We start from the raw sequence: 21,534 nt of genomic DNA on the forward strand, positions 1-21,534 counted from the left end.
TTGTAAATGAGGACTTGTTCTCAATTTGCCTACCTGGTTAAATAAAGGTGAAATAAAAATACTAGTGTTGCCATTGTTTATAAAAGTTGTTTTATAAACACACGTTGAAAGGAGGTGACCATTGACAAAAGCGATCAGCTCGAACGCACCCACTAGTAACTGCTCCTTGTTCTATGTGGCTAACGTTAAACGTTACTAGTAACGTTCGTTTACAGCGGCTACTATAACTAGCTAGCAAGCTTCCTGCTAACATTTGGCTAATGTTACTTACCATTTTTGCCACCAAACACCCGACTCCTTAACTGCTAAATTGTAGGTTAACTGGCTAGGCCACAATGCACAAACTAGCAGGTACAGTACAATGTATATGTATTTATTTATAGTGATATCTGAGAAGATAATCTAATAACGTTATCAGTGAGCTCCGCTATTCAATGGAGATTATTGGATACCGAATAGAGTAATTGCTTTGGTAACCATGGGGACATTCTTTTTTCTTCTTCTTCTTCTATGGTTTTTATCGGCGGTTGGTATCCAACGTTATAGTGCATTACCGCAACCTACTGTACTGGAGTGTGAGCCAGAGACGGATAATCTCAATCCTACCTGCCAGCCCTGTTTCTCTTTAAAAAAAGATAACGAAATATTTGAGACTGTATCTAATGATGTTCTACTCAGTATAATATTTAAACGAATTTCCTGTATCCCCTTCTCCCTCATACTGGATCTCAGCCTCTCTTTTTCCCACTCATACTGTCCACACTGTATCAGTCCATGCTCCACTGTCTCTGTTTCCTGGCAATAATCACACTTTCCTGTTGGATGCTTTCCTATCACATTTAAAGTCTTATTATTCAAACGGCTGTGTCCCACCCGTAATCTTGTAAAAATAGCCTCCTCTTTTCTGTCTCTTCCTGCCGTCCTCCCCTCCCCAACTTTCCTCTATACTTGAAATAAATACCTGCCCTTAGTATCTCTATTCCATTGCTTCTGCCATGGCTGCACCACCACTGTCCATATCAGGCATTTTGCCTCAGCCTTGCTCATTGAAACTACAACATCAACATCCCCACTACTAAGTACTTGTTTAGCCAGTACATTAAATGCCTCGTTCCCCTCCACCCCCACATGGGCTAGGACCCAAGAAAATCTTGTCTGTATACCCATCTGTCTAACCCTGCCATGGGTTTGTAGTATGTCATAAAGCAGGTCTTGTCTGCTACGTGAGCTAAAGGACTGCAAACACTTGACCAAAAGAATGTGGACACCTGCTCGTCAAACATCTCATTCCAAAATCATGGGCATGAATATGGAGTCGGTCCTCCCTTTGCTACTACAACAGCCTCCACTCTTCTGGGAAGACTTTCTACTAGATGCTGGAACTTTGCTGTAGGGAGCATTAGTGAGGTTGGGCACTGATGTTGGGCGATTAGGCCTGGCTAGCAGGCAGTGTTCCAATTCATCCCAAATATGTTCGATTGGGTTGAGGTCAGGGCTCTGTGGCCAGTCAAGTTCTCCCACACTGATCTCGACAAACCACTTCTGTATGGACCTCACTTTGTGCACAGGGGCATTGTCATGCTGAAACAGGGAATGGCCTTCCCCAAACTTTTGCCACAATGTTGGAAGCACAGAATAATCTAGAATGTCATTGTATGCTGTAGCATTAAGATTTCCCTTCACTGGAGCTAAGGGGCCTAGTCCGAACCATGAAAAACAGCCCCAGACCATTATTCCTCATCCACCAAACTTTACAGTTGGTACTATGCATTGGGGCAGGTATTGTTCTCCTGGCATCCACCAAACCCAGATTCGTCCATCGGACTCCCAGATGGTGAACCTTTATTCATCACTCCAGAGAACCCGTTTCCACTGCTCAAAAGTCCAATAGCAGCGGGCTTTACACCACTCCAGCCGTCGCTTGGCATTACACATTGGTGATCTTAGGCTTGTATGTAGCTGCTCGGCCATGGAAACCCATTTCATGAAGCTCTTGTGCTGACGTTGCTTCCAGAGGCAGTTTGGAACTCGGTAATGAGTATTGCAACTGAGGGCAGACGATTTGTACGCACTACAAGCTTCAGCACCCTGCAACCCTGTTCTGTGAAATTGTGTGACCTACCACTTTGCGGCTGAGCCGATGTTGCTCCTAGACGTTTCCACTTCACAATAGCAGCACATACAGTTGACCGGGGCAGGGCAGAAATTTGACAAACTGACTTGTTGGAAAGGTGGTGCCATGTTGAAAGTTACTGAGCTCTTCAGTAAGGCCATTCTACTGCAAATGTTTGTCTATGGAGATTGCATGATTATGTGCTCGATTGTCTACACCTGTCAGCAACAGGTGTGACTGAAATAGCCGAATCCACTAATGTGAAGGGGTGTCCACATACTTTTGCATATATATATATATATATATATACAAAATCCTGATGCAGAGTATCCAGATGTCTCTTAAACCAATCAGATGGATCAACACCCTCCCTATATTTCTGTAGTCTCTCCAACACTTCCAGATCAACAACTGGAGGCGGGAGTAGCCCGCAGACACCCCATGTCCCTGTAGGATGACCCAATAATTCATCTCCAGCTGTCATCTCCAAATCTAAAATGGCACATACCCATCTCCACCTGTAGTTCAGACACTGGGATGGTCCGAAATGCCCCACTACATAGTGATGAGGTCTGGGCTGCTGAACCATACGCTATACTGCCATAGTCTATTACAGATCAGATCAACGCAACATACCTGCTCCTAATATACTGTATATATTTCAAAAATACATATATGGGGGATTGGAAATCATGTAGACAATTACATTGATAGAAGATAGATAGATAGAATCTATTTAAAGCTGATCCAACCCCTAAAAAGAACAATTAAAATATACATGGTCCTCAGTGAGGTATGCCCAGCCCCCCACTCTTTCCCTGTCAGGCAGCGCATCACATTTAGCACCTTCTTACCCTTTCCCCCACTCTCTCAATGTGTTCTGCCCAGGTCAGCCTCGTGTCAAAGTACACCCCAAGGAACCTGAAGGCCCGCACGTTATCCAAGTTCCTACCATATGACCTCAAGTGTACCTCATCTCCCACCTTCCTCCTAGTTAAGAACACTGTCTGAGTTTTCTCTACAGAATACCTGAATCCACACATTAATGCCCACCCCTCTACCTCATCAATTGCTTCCTTTATTTTCCTGACTATGTAAGGCACATTTCTTTCCCTATTCCACATGGCCCCATCATCTGCATATAACGACCTCCCAATATCCGGCCAAACCTGAGAGTAAACATCATTGATCATGATTGAGAACAACAGAGGACTAATCACGCTCCCCTGCATTATCCACCAGGTAGCTAGCTGCCTGATAGAGACTTCCCCACCCTCACCTGGATAGACCTTCCAAACAGGAAGTCCTTCATCCAGTTGTACGTTCTTCCCCCTACCGCCATAATATCAAACTTGATTAGCAACCCCTCCTTCCACATCATATCATACGGCTTCTCCACATCAAAAAAGACAGCTACAACAGTCTCATTGTTCACCTGAGCCTTCCTGACCTCTGCTTCTAAGCAGAGCACTGGGTCAATTGATCCCCTCCCCTCCCCTTCCTGACTCCACTCTGATGTGGCGATACTAGCCCCCTGCTCTCCAGGAAGTAAGTTAACCTCTCTGTAATCATATGTTCAATAATCTTACATGCATGTCATGTTAAAGCTATTGGCCTCATACGGTCCTTCCCTGGCTTCCAGATTGTTACCACTACTGCCAGCTGCCTGGTAGTTTCCCCTTCTCCCACGCTCTGCTGTACAACACCAATACCTTATTCAGTGCCTCATCACTAAAATGGGCCATTCTACAGAGTTTACACCCACAGGGTCATCATCGCTATTGTTGTGGCCCTTAAGGAATGGCAATCACCTTACATTCAGATATTTGCATATTAGATAGCTAGGTTTTATTTACACAAATACATGTGCCACAACGGAGCACTTTGGCAGTTTACAGTAAAACTGAATTGCAGTGCAGCTTACACAATATATATACAGTACCAGTCAAAAGTTTGGACATTACTCATTCAAGGGTTTTTCTTAATGTTTTACTATTTTCTCCATTATAGAATAATAGTGAAGACATCACAACTATGAAATAACACATATGGATTCACGTAGTAACCATTTATTTGTATTCTTTATCAATCTAAATATATTTGGGATTCTTCAAAGTAGCCACCCTTTGCCTTGACAACTTTGCACACTCTTGGCATTCTCCCAACCAGCTTCATGAGGCAAGAACAGCTCAAATAAGCAAAGAGAAACAACAATCCATTACTTTAAGACATGAAGGTCAGTCAATGCGGAAAATGTCAAGAGTGTCAACTTTGAACGTTTATTCAAGTGCAGTCGTAAAAACCATAAAGCGCTATGATGAAACAGACTCTCATGAGGACCGCCTCAGGAAAGGAAGACCCAGACTTACCTCTGCTGCATAGGATAAGTTAATTAGTTACCAGCCTCAGAAATTGCAGCCCAAATAAATGCTTTACAGAGTTCAAATAACAGACACATCTCAACATCAACTGTACAGAGGAGACTGTGTGAATCAGGCCTTCATGGTCGAATTGCTACAAAGAAACCATTACTAAAGGCCACCAATACGAAGAAGAGACTTGCTTGGGCCATGAAACACGAGCAATAGACATTAGACTGGTGAAAATCTGTCCTTTGGTCTGATGAGACAAAAATGTGCAATTGTTGGTTCCAATCGGCGTGTCTTTGTGAGACGCAGAGTAGGTGAACGGATGATCTCTGCGTGTGTATTTCCCACCATGAAGCATGGATGAGGAGGTGTGATGGTGTGGGGGTGCTTTGCTGGTGACACTGTTCGTGATTTATTTAGAATTCAAGGCACACTTAACCAGCATGGCCAACACAGCATTCTGCAGTGATACGCCAAACCATCTGGTTTGCGCTTAGTGGGACTATAATTTGTTTTTCACAGGACAATGACCCAACACACCTCCAGGCTGTGTAAGGGCTATTTAACCAAGAAGGAGTGTGATGGAGTTCTGCATCAGATGATCTGGCCTCCACAATCACCTGACCTCAACCCAATTAAGATGGTTTGGGATGAGTCGGACCGCAGAGTGAAGGAAAAGCAGCCAACAAGTGCTCAGCATAGCTCAACAAGTGCTCAGCTCTTCAAGAGTTCCCACATATGTGAGTTCCCACAAGAGTTCCCACAAAATTCTGTCAACAAAGTCAAAATGCAGGTTCTGTAGTGAAGAAGAGGACATAGGCCTAATGCAGATTTTTTTGTACTGTCCGACAGCGGTTCTATTTTTCTTAAAGGTTCAAGAGGGGCTTTCCCATCATTCCATCAAACTACATATTAACCCACAAATGATCTTGGGTGACCTCAAAGGCCATATTCCCTCAGCTTATAACACAATACTTCTGCAAGATAAAATATTATCTCTAACGCCCAACCTGTTTACAATTTGTTAGGCACCAATTTATCTTCGAAAGTTGACTACAAACCAGAAAGAGATTCTGAGCAATAAGGAGTGTTCTGGAAGCTCAGTAAGCCTATTATTGAGAAAGTCCACACAATTGTCATTGAAAAATATGAATTAGAATTAAACGTTCCATGTCTGCTTTATTTATAATTGATAGATCACATGGCATTGCCTATATAGTAATTATACAGTAGGCCTATTGTTTGTGTTTGTGCTTGTCTTGTTGAGTATTGTCGTGTACATCTTCCTCAGTTTTTATGGTTGTATTTTGTATTTTGTCATTTTCGTCATTTTTGTATGATTTTGTTTTAAACCTTGACGGACACAGTATAAGATATGAGTCCTTTCCACTCCTTGGGTTTTAATTTGCTTCGTTTACATGGGTGCAAGGTGCATTCACGTAATGTCAGCAGCCAATCACTGATCTGTTGTTCAACTCTGTCCCGGAAAATTTTCAACACAACCCCTTATCTCAGCAAACATTTGCAACACACGCACAGACACTCACACAAACAGCCAGGCAGGCAACATAGACAGACAACATAGACAGACAGACACTGTTGCACAGAAAGAAGGTAAACACTAAAGAGAGGTGGGTTAAAAAAAGAAGAAGAAGAAAGAAAAAGAACAAGAACAAGAGACGTTGTTTGTTTTGCAGGCCGGAGTAATGGAGATATGTAGTACAGTGATGTTGGGAGGCCTGGTGTTGGTTCTTCTGTGTTTGTTCATGCTGAGGAGGAAGAGACACGTCCGTCTACCTCCCGGACCACGGGGCCTGCCGCTGATAGGCAACCTGCTTCAGATGGACAAACAGGCCCCCTACAAGAGCTTCGTCAAGTGGAGTGGTGTTTATGGGCCAGTGATGACAGTGTATCTGGGGCCCCAGCGGGCCGTGGTGCTGGTGGGGTACGAGGCGGTCAAGGAGGCTCTGGTGGACCAGGCTGACGACTTCACAGGACGAGCTCCCATCCCCTTCCTGGTCCGAGCTACCAAGGGATATGGCCTGGTCATCAGTAATGGGGAGCGTTGGCGCCAGCTGCGTCGTTTCACCCTGACCACGCTAAGAGACTTTGGGATGGGCCGTAAGAGGATAGAGGAGTGGATACAGGAGGAGAGCCAATACCTCATAGACAGTCTGGACGGCACTAAAGCCATGCCCTTTGACCCCCAGCCCTTCCTGAGTCGAACCGTGTCCAACGTCATCTGCTCCCTGGTGTTCGGCCAGCGCTTCGGCTACGAGGACGACAAATTCTTGCGCTTGCTCAACATCCTCACAAACTTACTGCGCTTTGGAAGCACCGCCTGGGGACAGCTCTACAACATCTTCCCCTGGCTGATGGAACGCCTGCCTGGTCGGCAGCATGTCATGTTCAGCCAGGTGGACGAGCTGAGAGGCTTTGTGATGAAGAAGATCCACGAGCACCAGGAGACCATGGACCCAGGCATCCCTAGAGACTTCATAGACTGTTTCCTCACCAGACTCAACCAGGAGAAGGATGTGTCCTCCTCTGAGTTCCATTATGAGAACCTCGTGTCCACAGTGTTAAACCTCTTCCTGGCAGGAACAGAGACCACCAGCACCACTATCAGATACGCCCTCGTGCTTCTCATCAAATACCCTGACATACAGGAGCACGTGCAGCAGGAGATCGACACAGTGATTGGTCGACAACGCATCCCTCGAGTGGAGGACAGGAAGTCTCTCCCCTTCACCGACGCTGTCATCCACGAGGTGCATCGATTCCTGGACCTCGTCCCGCTCAACCTCCCACACTACGCTACCAAGAATATCTCATTCAGAGGGTACACTATCCCTCAGGGCACCGTGATCCTTCCCATGCTGCACTCTGTTCTGCGAGACAAGGACCACTGGGCCACGCCAACAACCTTCAACCCTAATCACTTCCTAGATATGAGCGGAAACTTCCAGAAGAACCCTGCTTTCTTAGCGTTCTCTGCAGGTAAGCGTGCCTGTGTGGGGGAATCTCTGGCTCGTATGGAGATCTTTCTTTTCCTGGTGTCTCTGCTGCAGCGTTTCTCCTTCTCCTGCCCTGGAGGACCTGACAGCATTGACCTCAGCCCAGAGTCTAGCAGCTTCGGTAACATGCCACGCCATTACCAGCTCATATCTACCCCCCGCTGACCAAGAGTGGAACTGCAGCTGCACCACCGGAGGAAAACTCTGGAGGAGGAGGTGTAGAGATGAGGGACAGGTGTTTTGACCAGATAGTAATGCAATGGATGCTGAGGATTCAGGCTAGTGTAATCTGATGAGTTGAAGGCTGGTCCAGGTAGCAGTGTATCTTTCACTTTATCAGTTTCTTTGTGTCTAAGCAATGAAGTCAATTCATATGGGGGTGAGCTAGACAATGACGCTGCATGTTAGTTAGAGGATGCATCACATTGCATTGGAAGGGAAACTATCAGCTTATGCAATGGTGAAGTATTTCTACTCTTTCGTTGGCTTTATTCTTCTTTTTGAATCAGAAAAAAATACTATATTACGTATACAGTATACCGTCTTAATAAAACTTTGGAATTTGTGTAATTAATTGTTCCAGGATGACATACATGACAATGCAATAGGGTACATAAGGAGAGTACACATTAGGCCTATCACATGACACGTTGACCTCTTGATGTGTGGCCACATATTGCGCCGCCGCCCTATTTTTCTAAATGGCCCAGAGAAAGTGTGTTCTCTGTGACTTTTTTACAGGCCCCCGACTCTGTTAACTTGTTCTTGCAGATCGGAAACCCCTTATCTGTTTGTTTGACAATATCTGGTTAAAAGATGAATATGATGTATAAATAGACAACATGTGTGTGGGATTTCATTCCCACTTGTCTCCATGTGAACCAAATAAAAAGTTAGTAAATGTTCATTCGGCCTCCCTTTTGGCCTCCTTTCTCTGAAGCCTGTAGATATCAATGTATGGTTTGTTTTGCAGGATCGTAGGGAAGGCAAATGCTCCCTTTTCCTCTTGTGTCTATCTATAATTCAATTTAGCTAATGGGCAGCACATGGTTGGTAGGCCCTTGAATCAGATGCTCCATAACGTGACCACTCCGTGTCCCTGTCCCACTCTCAACATCACTCTGCCACTCAGTCACAGAGGCCAAGATGTTTCCCATCTACATTCAAGCGCGGTGAGTTCTTACACTTTATGCCAGGCAGGGACCCAGGTGTCACTAAAATCAATAGTCTCGGTTTGTGGAACTGGCTGGCAGGACACTCCTACATTGTGTTGTATTGTTTAGAGAACAAGAGAGCTACAGATCAACTGTACACTGATTGGGTGCAGTCAGTTCACTGTCTGAGTCACATGAGACGGAAAGAAATATCCCACATTTCTAGAAACGTTGTTAGTTTCTATTTTGTTTGACAAGGCTATTGGTGACTGTGACCTACAAGCTGAGGTCAAAACCAGACAAATGTAATTTTATTGTTACATTCAACTTAGTTTCTTCTTTTGTTTTATTTGATCTACTCTGGGAAGGGGGAGTGCACATTTGTTGAGAATGTTCTTGTGATGCGCCATATCTAAGTCAAAAAAGATTTAGATGCACTATTGTAAAGTGGCTGTTCCACTGGATGTCATAAGGTGAATGCACCAATTTGTAAGTCGCTCTGGATAAGAGCGTCTGCTAAATGACTTAAATGTAAATGTAAATGTGGTCTCTACCAAAGTGCACTGTAATGGGTGTTAGGTAGCCTAGTGGTTAAGACCCATGGGGCAAGTAACTGAAAGGTTGCTGGTTTGAATCCCTGACCTGACTAGGTGAAAAATCAATTGATGTGCCCTTGAGCAAGGCACTTAGCCCTAGTTGCTCTGGATAATATTTGTTTCTAAATTGAATAGGGAGGTGGTGGAAGGTTCAACTACTTTATTAAATATTTGTATGACATTTTGAGATAATAGATACAGTTGCATCTTAAATAGCCTACTAATTTGCATTCAGTGGTGGAAAAATACCCAATTGTCATACTTGAGGAAAAGTTAAGATACCTTAATAGAAAATGACACAAGTGAAAGTCACCCAGTAAAATTATACTTGAGTAAAAGTTGAAAATTATTTGGTTTTAAATATACTTAAGTATCAAAAGTAAAAGTATAAATCATTTCAAATTCCTTATATTAAGCAAACCCGACCGCACCATTTTCTTATATGTTTTTCTTCATTTACGGATAGCCAGGGGCACACCAACACTAAGACATAATTTACAAACGAAACGTGTGTTTAGGGAGTTCGCCAGATCAGAGGCAGTATGGATGACCAGGGATGTTTTCTTGATAAGTGCGTGAATTGGACCATTTTTCTGACCTACTAAGCATTCAAAATGTAACGAGTACTTTTGGGTGTCAGGGAAAATGTGTAGTAAAAAGTACATTATTTTCTATAGGAATGTAGTGAAGTAAAAGTAATAAAAAATATAAATAGTAAAGTGCAGATACCCCAAAAAAACTAATTAAGTAGTACTTTAAAGTATTTTTACTTAAATACTTTACACCACTGTTTGCAAGTAGAAACCATCAACCCTAACCTATAGGTTATGTCAGGTGAAAATAGACATGATCCTGCCGTTCCCTGCTTTCTGCAGAAAGGTCAGGATGTTGTCTATAGTGGGCGCTACTACTCTCTTAATTAACGGAATCTGTATTCTCCAGCAGGTGGCGTTTTTGTTTTGTTTTTGCTCATCAAGCGAGTTTTGAATGGAGGTCAGTGAGAGTGTCGAATTTGGTTAACAAAACATTTTATGGGTTATTTGCAACGTGTGGGTTATTTGATCGAATAGACCTTTCGTAATGCTTAGGTTGTTACGACCGTACTGCAATAAGTAGGACACGTGACATATCGGCAACTTTGAGAAAACCCCCCCACTTTATATCCGAGTTCTGCCTGTTGTTCACACGCGTATCTGCCCTCTCATTGGCTAGAATGGTTCCACCTGATCTTGCCTGGTCCCGACTGCCTTCCATTTAGAACGGCTACTTGAGTATCTGGTCAATATAATGAATAATCTGTGGTAGAGAGCAACATTTATGCAGCTGTTTATTTTGGAAGGTATATTTCTTATCCTATTTTATATTACTCTACTAATTCTCTGGGTTCACTGATTATTGGCTGATCAAAGGGCATCTATGCATTTGTTGCTCTCAATTCCCAAGACTGAGTCTCTTTGAAATTATACTGATCATAGATCTGCGCTTATAGACAACTTCTTTAGGACAAATTTCGTATTCACAAATGTACATTTACAAACAAAACACCACATTTAATTACCTTGAACTATATTTTAAGACAATTAAATACTCTGTCAACAAAAAAGGAGTTAGAATTATAAATGTATGCATGTCCCTTAAGGGCTCCCGAGTGGCGCAGCGATCTAAGGCACTGAGGCGTCACTACAGATCCTGGTTCGATCCCGGGCTGTTTCACAATCGGCCGTGATCGGGAGTCCCATAGCGCGGCGCACAATTGGCCCAGCGTCGTCCGGGTTATGGGAGGGTTTGCCCGGGGTAGGCCGTCATTGTAAATAAGAATTTGTTAACTCGCCGAGGTAAATACAAAATACGGTCCTTGTGTAATATCCTTTATATATAATTGTGTTACCCATGTATTTGTTTGTATTGATTTGTTGTAAATAATAAAAAAAATACAATTAAAGAAATCAGGCACAGAACGCGCTACTTCCTGACAAACCAATCAGGCACTCACGACCGACAGATTTCGCGCGTGCGCTTTCCGCACTTTCTGCTATCAGGAATATGGCAGCGTCCTGAGCCCCGAGTGAAGATAGCGCAATTAAGCAGCTACAGCATCGGATTGGGAAAACAGAAACACAACAGCCTCGCACATTGGAGGGTGGGGGTTCAGGGTCGGAAAATAATCGCATCTGGTAGCGAACATACAGGTAATTTCATCTGCGACTGCCACAATGCACAACTCATTTCCTTCATTTCTGAGCTCCATAGACAAGAGCCCTTGCTAAGCTAGCTAGCTAGGCTTACCTAGCTAACTAGGCAGCTTGCTAGCTTCCCCCTTTTGCGAGAAAAACCCACATCCAGTTAGTGTGTTGTTAATAAAATAAAACACTGACACTTCTAGGCTGCGCTTATTGTCATGATATTTACAATGTTCATCACGGGAATGGCCATTTCGACTCGTCTTTATTCGGTCTAGAGACCCCCCTCAACTTGGCCCGCTGCACTTGAATGTGGCCCTAATAGCCGCTAGTTTGCTACCCAAGCAGAGCCAGACACACAACGGCAGCCAGACAGGGTGTGATCAAAGTGAGTCGGCAGTTATTTTATGGAATTGTAGAAACCCATATTTACATTATCTTTCATTGTGTCTGCGAAAACATATACCTAGTTAGTTTTTCTAACGGAAGTTCCTTGTCAACCTATAGAGGGGTTTTCGAAGAGCATTGTTTTGGTCATGACCCAGTGTGACATGTACTGTGAAATGCATGTTCAAGTTTTATTAGTCGTATGTACAGGACACATGGTATACACCGACCAAACAAAATGCTTACCGAGAAAGACATTTTGCAGTCATACTGTGAATTTGAAAGCAGCAGCTACATCCTCAGGCTTGACTGCGCTGTGCTGTGGTTGTCATGCATTCAATAGGATTTCTTGTGCTCCTACAGCTACATTAAATAATTTAACTTTATTTATGGAAAGCAATTCCAGGAACAATGCTCATTATTCTGCTGTGTTATTAGTATGTGTAGGTGATTTTACTTCCTAAATTAGTGGTGGTAACACATGTGGGGACTAATATCTAATATCTGTCGATCAAATTTGTTGTAGACCTAATGAAGGTAATCTAGGCAACTCCATCCACCCATTACCCGAAATTGAAGTTTTGGAAGTAGCCTTATTATTGATTTTTACCAGCACCATCAGTGCTCAATCAGACACATAATAAGACTAATGTCCACTACAAAGGCTGAGATCCATAAGGCCTAGGGGGGGGCAATTCCACAGTAACAGAATGATACTGAGACGAAGATTCTTCACTTTAAAATGTATTTCAAACAAAAACCAATCATTGCAAAGTTAAACAAACCGTACAACTCTATGCACAAGGTCTACTTTGAACAATTTCCACAAACTGTCCTTCAGTTCCCAAACTTTACATCTGCATTGTTCTAAATCTGTTTTTCTCAAATGTTCAGTGGACATTGTTAAAATGAGTCCTTGTGCATAGAGTTGTGTGCTTTTTTTAAAAACTCAAATGTTTTTTGTTTTTATACATTTTAATGTGAGAAATCCGTATCATTCTGATACCATGGAATTGCCCTAGTCATTGATTGCATGGACGCTATGTAACGATAAAAAGATTACAAGACCCCTTTCCCTAAAGTTATCAGTTGCAGCAATATTACCAACAAACCGCAAGTGTGTAAAGCCAGGCATTTTTTTTCCTCAGTAGCAGTACTATTATATTAGCTGTCACTAACCAGGTTTCCATACAACCTTTTTGTACAAGTAAAGTACATTTTGGATAAAATAATGTCACGACAGGCTTGATGGAAACAGCCAATTTTCTGGTAAACTTTCCAAATGTCGCCAAAACAAAATATGCTAGGCAAAGGATATTTTTGTGTCAGTAAAATGAATTATGCAAGAAGTGGCAGGCGCATCACTTTTATTAGCAAATATTGATATAATAACTGTCATATGGAAGTAAATGATATTGCGTGACTCCAATATTGTGGACCCCAGGAAGAGTAGCTGCTGCTTTTGCAACAGCTAATGGGGATTCTAATAAAATAAATATTATGTGGTCCTCCCACTACGACTCGGCGAAAGCATGCAGTTCATTAGGCTACAGATTGTGAACTTCACAGGGTGGTGAAAGTGCTGTGCACTGTAATGAGCTTGATGCTCCTTTCCAATCAATATCGAGGGTCTTTTCTGGTGACATGATGATCGATGGTTGGGTGCTGTTTGATAAATACAAATGATCTCGCTCTTTTGTCCATAATAATCTCATCATATAGGTAGCCTGCCAGCTGTTTGCTAGAGCACACGTGCCAAGACCAGAGTGGGCACATTCACTATTTTTGTTTTTGACAAAACCATCAGTTGAAAATGCGATGGAAACCCATAACTATTTTTTAAATTTTTTTATTCGATACATGGGAATTAACCTCAAGTAATTTTTCTATGCACTACGTCATCACACAATGTTTTATCCGCGACAACTAAATTTGATGTGAACACATCTCTGGTGTGAAAATGCGCACATTTAAAAAAAATGCAGATTTCGGAATATTTGCACCAGGCTCCTGGCGTGACAACTGTTCCTTTCAGACAAATAAGATTTAAAGATGTAAGATTTGACTCTTTTAAAAAAAAAAATCCCATTACTATTGCTTAATTCTGTGTTAACTGCCACAGGTATCTTAATCTTGTGCAGAACTTCAATGATTTAGTGTTATTGCACAGTCACATGAGAGCAGGTTACACAGTCACCCAATGTCCAGAGAGGCTCTGCGTAGTCAGCACTGTTCACTCACTGCTTGGAAACCATACGCGGCCTCACAGGTCGTAACCCCCCCCACCGTGAGGTGTCCGTACAATCCTTTTGCAGCTCTGTCTTGTTGAGTGTGTGTATACCATCCATTGGCAAGCTAAGGAACAATTTTCTTCAGAACCAAAAGTCCAACTACTTTTCTCTATAGTTCTTCCTGGTCCGAGGTGGCTTATAACTCTGCAGTAATTGAGCCACAGGAAGAGCTGGGTAGGGCTGTCACATGACCACATCCTGGAATCTGCCCCTTCTCTTAATACTCCTCATCACGGTAACAGAATTAAACTGCATGGCCTTTGAGTTGAGAGGAGTGCAGGTCACGTGGTCACACCGATGCCCATTGCTATTATAAAATTCCATCCGTCTGGGCTGGATTAAATTCATTATGTGGAAGGGTTTGATGCATAAAAAAATAATGTGCTCTGATTCAGAACTGTTTCTTTTAGTTTAGATGGCTCTAGCACTGGTTCTCGTTCAGAGGAAGATTGATGACTAACTTCTGGATTAGTCAGCTAGCTCCTGTCTGGTTTGCTATAGGCTGTGTCAGTGGTGAGTCAAGAGGGAAGAACACTCAGCATATACGTTGCCTAGGAAGTTTGCATGATAAAGTTCTCCGTGATTTAATCTTTCCATTAAAGAAGGGTTCGACTCGTCGTCTCTTGGGGGGACACTGGTCTTTCATAAGGACTTATTTTGCTGCCCCTTGCTGCAGGTCCAACATGGAGAGGGAGGAGAAGAAAAGTCCGTTATTTCCAGGAGGATCTGAGCAGAGTGCTGATAAAGGTTCCCCCTGTGACACTGACAGTGCAGTGGCCAACAGAGAGAGGTTACTACTGCTCCCTGGGAAAGATTTACTACTAGTCTACTACTACTACTGTCTCACTGTACTGTTTGTCTGTCTGTTAGTTACGACTAGTTTTTATCCAGTCACCTTTTCTGTGATGTTGTGTGACTGTAGTTACATTCCAAATAGGCCTAGGTCTAGTATTCTCAACACAAGTACTGAAAATATGGAAACCTCTGTTTGCTGTCTCAGTATGACACATAGCCAGTGTTTCTCTTTCTAAGGGAATCTTCTGCTACGAGTCCAGTATAGTGTATATAAATATGGAGCTTTTTTTAGGGTAAATCAAGAGCGATTTTACAGATGTTATGTCTGAAACAGTTTCCTCAGGTTTCATTGTTTTGGCAAGATCAATACATTCTCTTGGTATGCTATGCTATGCTGAGCTGACCTACTCAAAGGCTACGTTTTATTTTTGCAATGTTGTTGACCACTTGCATGCAGTTTCCGTCCCATTTTGCTGTGTCGGCACTCTTTCCCCAATGCCTGTAAGTAGGCTATGCCTCATTCTCCACTGAGTGTCTGTGAAAATTTGCACACAGAGGCTTTCAGCGAAGAGAGGGAGAGAGATGAATGTAAATTGTGTGTGAAAGTTGAGGACATCCACAGTGACTCTGATTGTAATAGTTGCTGTCATTCGGAGTATCACGTCTATCTGTTGTGTCGATTCCACTCTAATTTGCTGTTCAACACTGTTTATTTTGTGTTTAGCACCACAGAGTTTGCCAGCGACGAGACAGGACTCTCCCAGCCAGCCGAGGGAGTGTCAACAAGGAATTTCACGCGAGGTGTAGAATGTTATCCACCAGTGGGAAGTGTGTATGGCAGGTTTTTTGGACAGTGTGTGACATAATGTGCTGTAATGGAAGTATTTTAAGCTCAGGGTGGGTTCTGCCTGTGACTTCTCAATAGAACTAAGCATCTGCGTATCCAAATGCCTCCAATCCACTCTCAACTCGCGTGACTACTTCAAGATAGCTGTATGAGGGGAATCCATCCCTCTCATTGACCTGTGCTCTTCACGCGTTATTTAATTAGCAAACTGTAGGCCTAATTATTATGCTTGCTGCCATTCGCTCAAATGAAAGTTGTCTGGCGTCCAATTCCGCTGCTCTGACCTGTATGTACTCAATGACGCGAGACTGTTAAAAGCCCATTTCATCATCCCTTTGAGTCTGTCTCACCCTGACCTTGTTCTCTTGTGTTTCAGGTCTTGCCAGAAGATGAATGTCATCAAAGACAACAGAGACCTGGCCTGTTTCTACACCACCAAACACTCCTGGAGGGGAAAGTAAGAGCCACCTCATATTCTAACGTTTCTTTCCCTGAAAGACCTCCCAGTGATACTGATAACATTCGTTCAACCAATGAAATCCTTTCTCTCTCCTTGGGGCTGGTTTGCTAGGCTGAGTTGGGTAATTACTCCTAACTCCTTCAATAGTCAAGTACCATAACTTCTATATGCACCTCTGCTTTATGAAAGATAACTTAGTTTTCTTGATGTTCAGGTCACGGTCCGGACTATTCCCTTCTCTTTATCGTTCTCTACCGTTCCACACGGATCCTAGTTTTGGCCTAGCAATCAGGCAGCAGGACAGACACACTGATGTCAACACCAGAACAAAGGGAAAGCACTGAAATCCCTGACTCAGTGCTTCCATTGTGTGTGCGTTTCCTTCAATGGGTGACAAGGTGTTCACAAATCACTAGTGTCAGATTCTTGCTCACCCGAATGAATACATGTCTCTGAAATCCCAATATCAAGATAGCGCAGGTTAGACTGCACTCGGGATCTATGACATAAGGTCCATAAGTACAGCTGAATGGTAACAACTATGAGATCATGAATCAATGGGATCTAGGTCTATATACTATGGAAAGGAAAGAGCAAATGTTACTATACAAACTGGTCCCAACCCTTTTCTCCGGTAGGCCTCAACAGTGGTGAGGCATTGAGCTGTATACATCAACAGGACCACATTACCGATACCTGCTTCCTAAAATAGCTTTGTCCCATTAAGGCAGCCATTGACTGTGGTAACTTTAGCAGTAGTGCTAGAGAGCAGATTAGCCCCGGGCAGGGTTGAGGGCTTCATAATATATCTTCTACACATCCTCTGTGTGTGTGGACACTGTGAACTGGACAGTCAGTGAGTAAGGCCAGGGCTTTGACTGGGAGGTCAAGAGAGAAGGGTTTTGTGTATTACGTAATGGTGTTGCTCCTCTTCGCTCCCTGTGGCGCATATGGCTGGAGTAAGGTCCTTTGCGGCTTTCTCAGCTTCACCCCAAGACAGTTTTATTTGTTTGTATAGCCTACAGTGGCCTATTTGCTGTGGCTTTTTATGGTACGCAGCCACGGTACCAGAATGCAAAGCCGGGCTTCTCTACTGTGAACACAGAACATCTGCCAGGGGGCCAACCTTAATTACTATCAACCTTGATTAGCCTGCACTCTTTACTGAAAGTCCCAGTGTGAGTAGCACTTTTGTCCTTTTAATTAGAACCTCCTCAGTCCATGAAGGACAGTAGGAGAGCCGGTTCAGTTTGAGGACGAAGCTAGCTACAAGCCTCAGTAGAAAAGGTTCACCACCGATTACACGGCTTCAAAGGGCTTTTTCTGGTGTGTGTGTGGTGTGTAGTATTTTCCTCTCCCACGGCTGTGTCCCTTCTGTAGTCTTAGTCCTTTTAAATCCTGTGACTCTTGGCATCTTAAGGCTGTATTAGACTTGGCCCCGGCGTGGCAAACAGGCTGCTCAATGTTGTGGCCACACAAAGGACCTCTCTCAGAGCCATCCCTGCCTGGATCGTGGACCGTCAAGAATCTCCGCTCCCCTGCTGCCATGACGAATCTGCTCTGAGCCGAGCGCGAAGGATTCACTCTACACACACACACACACACAGACCACATCGGTTACATTTAGGCTACAGTTTACGCACACTACTTACACAACACACGGCTGCAAAAACCAGTTTACCAGGAAACTGGTTTTGGCAGCCATGTGATTTGTGTAAGAAGTGTGTTTGGCCAGTGATTTCTGAAGGCCTCAGGTCCTGGTTTATTATCTTTATTGGATTGTTCATACCTTGAAAGTTTAAGCCAAGGTTATGAGGACAAGTCCTTGCCAAGATAAGTGTTGAAGTTGTTCTAGGCTCATACTTACGTAATGGGATCTATGGCAGTGTGGTAGTTAGCTCGCTAGCTCTCAACCACTAGTCTACCACTTAGCCTAGCGTCACTTAGCCTAGCCTAGCGTCACTTAGCCTAGCCTAGCGTCACTTAGCCTAGCGTCACTTAGCTTAGCTTAACCGCAAGTGAAAGAGCCATTACTCAGTAATCTGACTGACTGGCTGCTTATTTTGTCATCTTCTAACTCAATCAAGGCCCAGGCTACAGAGCTCATGCTTTATGATAAAGTAGAATGGAGGCTTCTGTCCAGGGAGGGCTTTTGTTAAAATGTCGACGTGAAGTACCTTCAGAAAGTATTCATACCCCTATACCTATTCCACATTTTTTTTGCGTGTTAGAGCCTGAATTCAATATTGATGAAATGGATTGTTTTCTTATTCAATATTGCATTTAAATAAGTATTCACACACGAGTCATACTTTGAAGAAGCACCGTTGGCAGCGATTACAGCTGTGAGTCTTTCTGGGTAAGTCTCTAAGAGCTTTCCACACCTGGAGTGTGCAACATTTGCCCAATTATTATTTTCAAAATGTTTAAAGCTCTGTCAAATTGGTTGTTGATCATTGCTAGACAACCATTTTCAGGTAGATTTAAGTCAAAACGTTAACTCAACCACTCAGGAACATCCACTGTCTTCTTGGTAAGCAACTTCAGTGTAGATATTTCTTTGTGTTTTACGTTTATTATCCTGCTGAAAGAGGAATTAATATCCCAGTGCCTGGTGGAAAGCAGACTGAACCAGGATTTCCTATAGGATTTTGCCTGTGCTTATCTCCATTCCGTTTCTTAACGATTACAAGCATATCCTTAACATGATGCAGCCACCACTATGCTGGAAAATATAAAATACTAAAAGTACTACTTAAGTTGTTTTTGGGGTTATCTGTACTTTACTATTTATATTTGAGAACTTGTACTTTTACATCACTACATTCCTAAAGAAAATAATGTACTTTTTACTTTATACATGTCCCTTGACTTCCAAAAGTACCTATTACATTGGAATGCTTAGCAGGACAGGAAAATGGTCCAATTCACGCACTTATCAGGAGAACAACCCTGGTCATCCCTAGTGCCTGGCGGACTCACGAAACACATGCTTAGTTTGTAAATGATGTCTAAGTGTTGGAATGTACCCCTGGCTATCTGTCAAATAATAATAATAATAATAATTGGGCCATAATATTTGCTTAATATAAGGAATTTGAAATTATTTATACTTTTTACTTTTGATACTTGCGTATATTTAAAACCAAATACTTTTAGACTTTTACTCAAGTATTATTTTACTGGGTAGCTTTCACTTCTATTAAGGTATCTTTACGTTTACTCAAGTATGACGATTGTCATACTCAAGTATAACAATAGCTTTCACTTCTATTAAGGTATCTTTACTTTTACTCAAGTATGACAATTGGGTACTTTTTCACCACTGGTCAAATGGGAAAAAATTCCTCAACAAAACCACGTACCCCAAAAATGCTCATCTATGATTATCGTGAAGCAACATTGCGTGTCGCTGCATTTCATCATGTTCGCACTAAAATGCGACTCTGGTTCTTCTCATGTGTTTGGTCTGGAGCATTCTCACCTGCAGCAAACTGCACCATGGTCCAAATTGAATCGGACCGAGACCAATCTTTATGAGCGAGCCATGTTTTTTATTTTTTTATTTTTTTTTTGCGCTACGAATAGTGTTCACACTAGTCCAAATGAACCACACTAAGAGGGTAAACGCACCAAGTTGTTCAACATTTTTAAGCTGAGACAGATTTCCATGCACATGGACGTCTCATTCAGTTTGTGCAGATGTTTGTTTAAACGGCTACTGGATTTTCCTAGCATTAGCATGTTGGCTAAATGTTTGGCGTGTTGCACATAGCAACATTCCTAATGATTTGGATTCAGTTAGGATATTTTTTTACCGTTAGAGATGTGGGGTTTGTGTGAGCTGCGCAAGAGAAGTAGTTGTACTAAGGTTTCCAGCAGACACAGGAAGTTGCTTAAAGTGATGCGTTATTCTGAAATTTGACGGCCGGGAAAGGAAAGCAAAAGCCCAAAGTTTCCAAAGAGTGGAGGAGGGATGGCTTTAACAGGCATAGATGACTGAAGTGGTCAGTTCAGTAATGCCTAGTTCATTTCTCACAGGCTGTTCTGCCCTGTCAGTGAGTTTGAGGGCTGTACTATGCACTCTTCTGCATCTTGTGGTTTCTCTCATATAAACTCCCTTTATTGGAGGGTAAAACCTTCATCTCTATTACATCCTGGTAACATAATCCACCATAACCACCCCCTGCCTGCCTTCCTCTGTCCCCGGCAACAGTGAGGAATTGTAAAGGAGGGAAGAGACATGGATTCAGTCAATGGAAAGGCTCTTTCAGTGTGTGTTTGTACACAACAGTATGCGTGTGTGTATGTGCACTTGTGTGTACAGACTGTAGACAATTGATTTTCCAGCTGGAGTCAATAGCTCAGTGCCTAAGTGCTTATCACAGCCTTGCTTTGCATTAGGCCTCAGTGCAACTCTATAAGCTGTGTGCAGCACAACAGCAGACTAGTGTGTTTTTATATACACTGTGTACTTTACCCTCTGCGGCGGACAGTCCCGTCAGGTGAGAGTGATTCCTGGCTAAAGTCTCACTCGGGTTAATAGGCATACTGCATACTTTACTGTAGTTATCTATTGATGGAAATAAATCTTGGCCTTGGAATTCACCTCTTGTTCAGAATATTTTTTTTATTTTTTATTTATTTCACCTTTATTTAACCAGGTAGGCTAGTTGAGAACAAGTTCTCATTTGCAACTGCGACCTGGCCAAGATAAAGCATAGCAGTGTGAACAGACAACAGAGTTACACATGGAGTAAACAATTAACAAGTCAATAACACAGTAGAAAAAAAGGGGGAGTCTATATACATTGTGTGCAAAAGGCATGAGGAGGTAGGCGAATAATTACAATTTTGCAGATTAACACTGGAGTGATAAATGATCAGATGGTCATGTGCAGGTAGAGATACTGGTGTGCAAAAGAGCAGAAAAGTAAATAAATAAAAACAGTATGGGGATGAGGTAGGTGAAAATGGGTGGGCTATTTACCAATAGACTATGTACAGCTGCAGCGATAGCTGATGTTTGAAGTTGGTGAGGGAGATAAAAGTCTCCAACTTCAGCGATTTAAAAAAAAAATATTTTTTATTTTATTTTTATTTTGTATTTAAAAAAAAAAATTTTTTATTTATTTTTATTATTATTATTTTTTTGCAATTAGTTCCAGTCACATGCAGCAGAGTACTGGAACGAAAGGCGGCCAAATGAGGTGTTGGCTTTAGGGATGATCAATGAGATACACCTGCTGGAGCGCGTGCTACGGATGGGTGTTGCCATCGTGACCAGTGAACTGAGATAAGGCGGAGATTTACCTAGCATGGACT

General features: G+C 42.7%; 2 protein-coding genes across 6 annotated transcripts in view; both read left to right on the forward strand.

Annotated features, from left to right (window-relative positions):
* The first annotated feature begins 5,994 nt into the window (after positions 1 to 5,994).
* Positions 5,995 to 8,406, forward strand: LOC118372911 (cytochrome P450 2F3-like). The gene has a single exon (XM_035758946.2). It carries the CDS (start codon positions 6,189 to 6,191, stop codon positions 7,662 to 7,664), a length of 1,476 nt encoding a protein of 491 aa, XP_035614839.1. The 5' UTR covers positions 5,995 to 6,188; the 3' UTR covers positions 7,665 to 8,406.
* Positions 8,407 to 11,222: 2,816 nt separating this feature from the next.
* Positions 11,223 to 21,534, forward strand: part of LOC118372882 (dnaJ homolog subfamily C member 13-like) — a 51,177-nt gene continuing 40,865 nt past the window's right edge. For 3 of the 5 annotated variants that reach the window (XR_008109368.1, XM_035758921.2, XM_035758928.2), the window contains exons 1-3: positions 11,223 to 11,438; positions 14,784 to 14,897; positions 16,126 to 16,206. Coding sequence is in view for 4 of the 5 variants with exons in the window: in XM_035758921.2 (XP_035614814.2) it covers positions 14,791 to 14,897; positions 16,126 to 16,206 (188 nt within the window). In the remaining variant the exon portion in view is untranslated. The remainder of the gene's footprint in view (positions 11,439 to 14,783; positions 14,898 to 16,125; positions 16,207 to 21,534) is intronic. The other 2 variants (XM_052505287.1, XM_035758936.2) reach the window with 2 other exon arrangements.

This window comes from Oncorhynchus keta, chromosome 4 (genome assembly GCF_023373465.1).
Source record: "Oncorhynchus keta strain PuntledgeMale-10-30-2019 chromosome 4, Oket_V2, whole genome shotgun sequence".
NCBI lineage: Eukaryota > Metazoa > Chordata > Actinopteri > Salmoniformes > Salmonidae > Oncorhynchus > Oncorhynchus keta.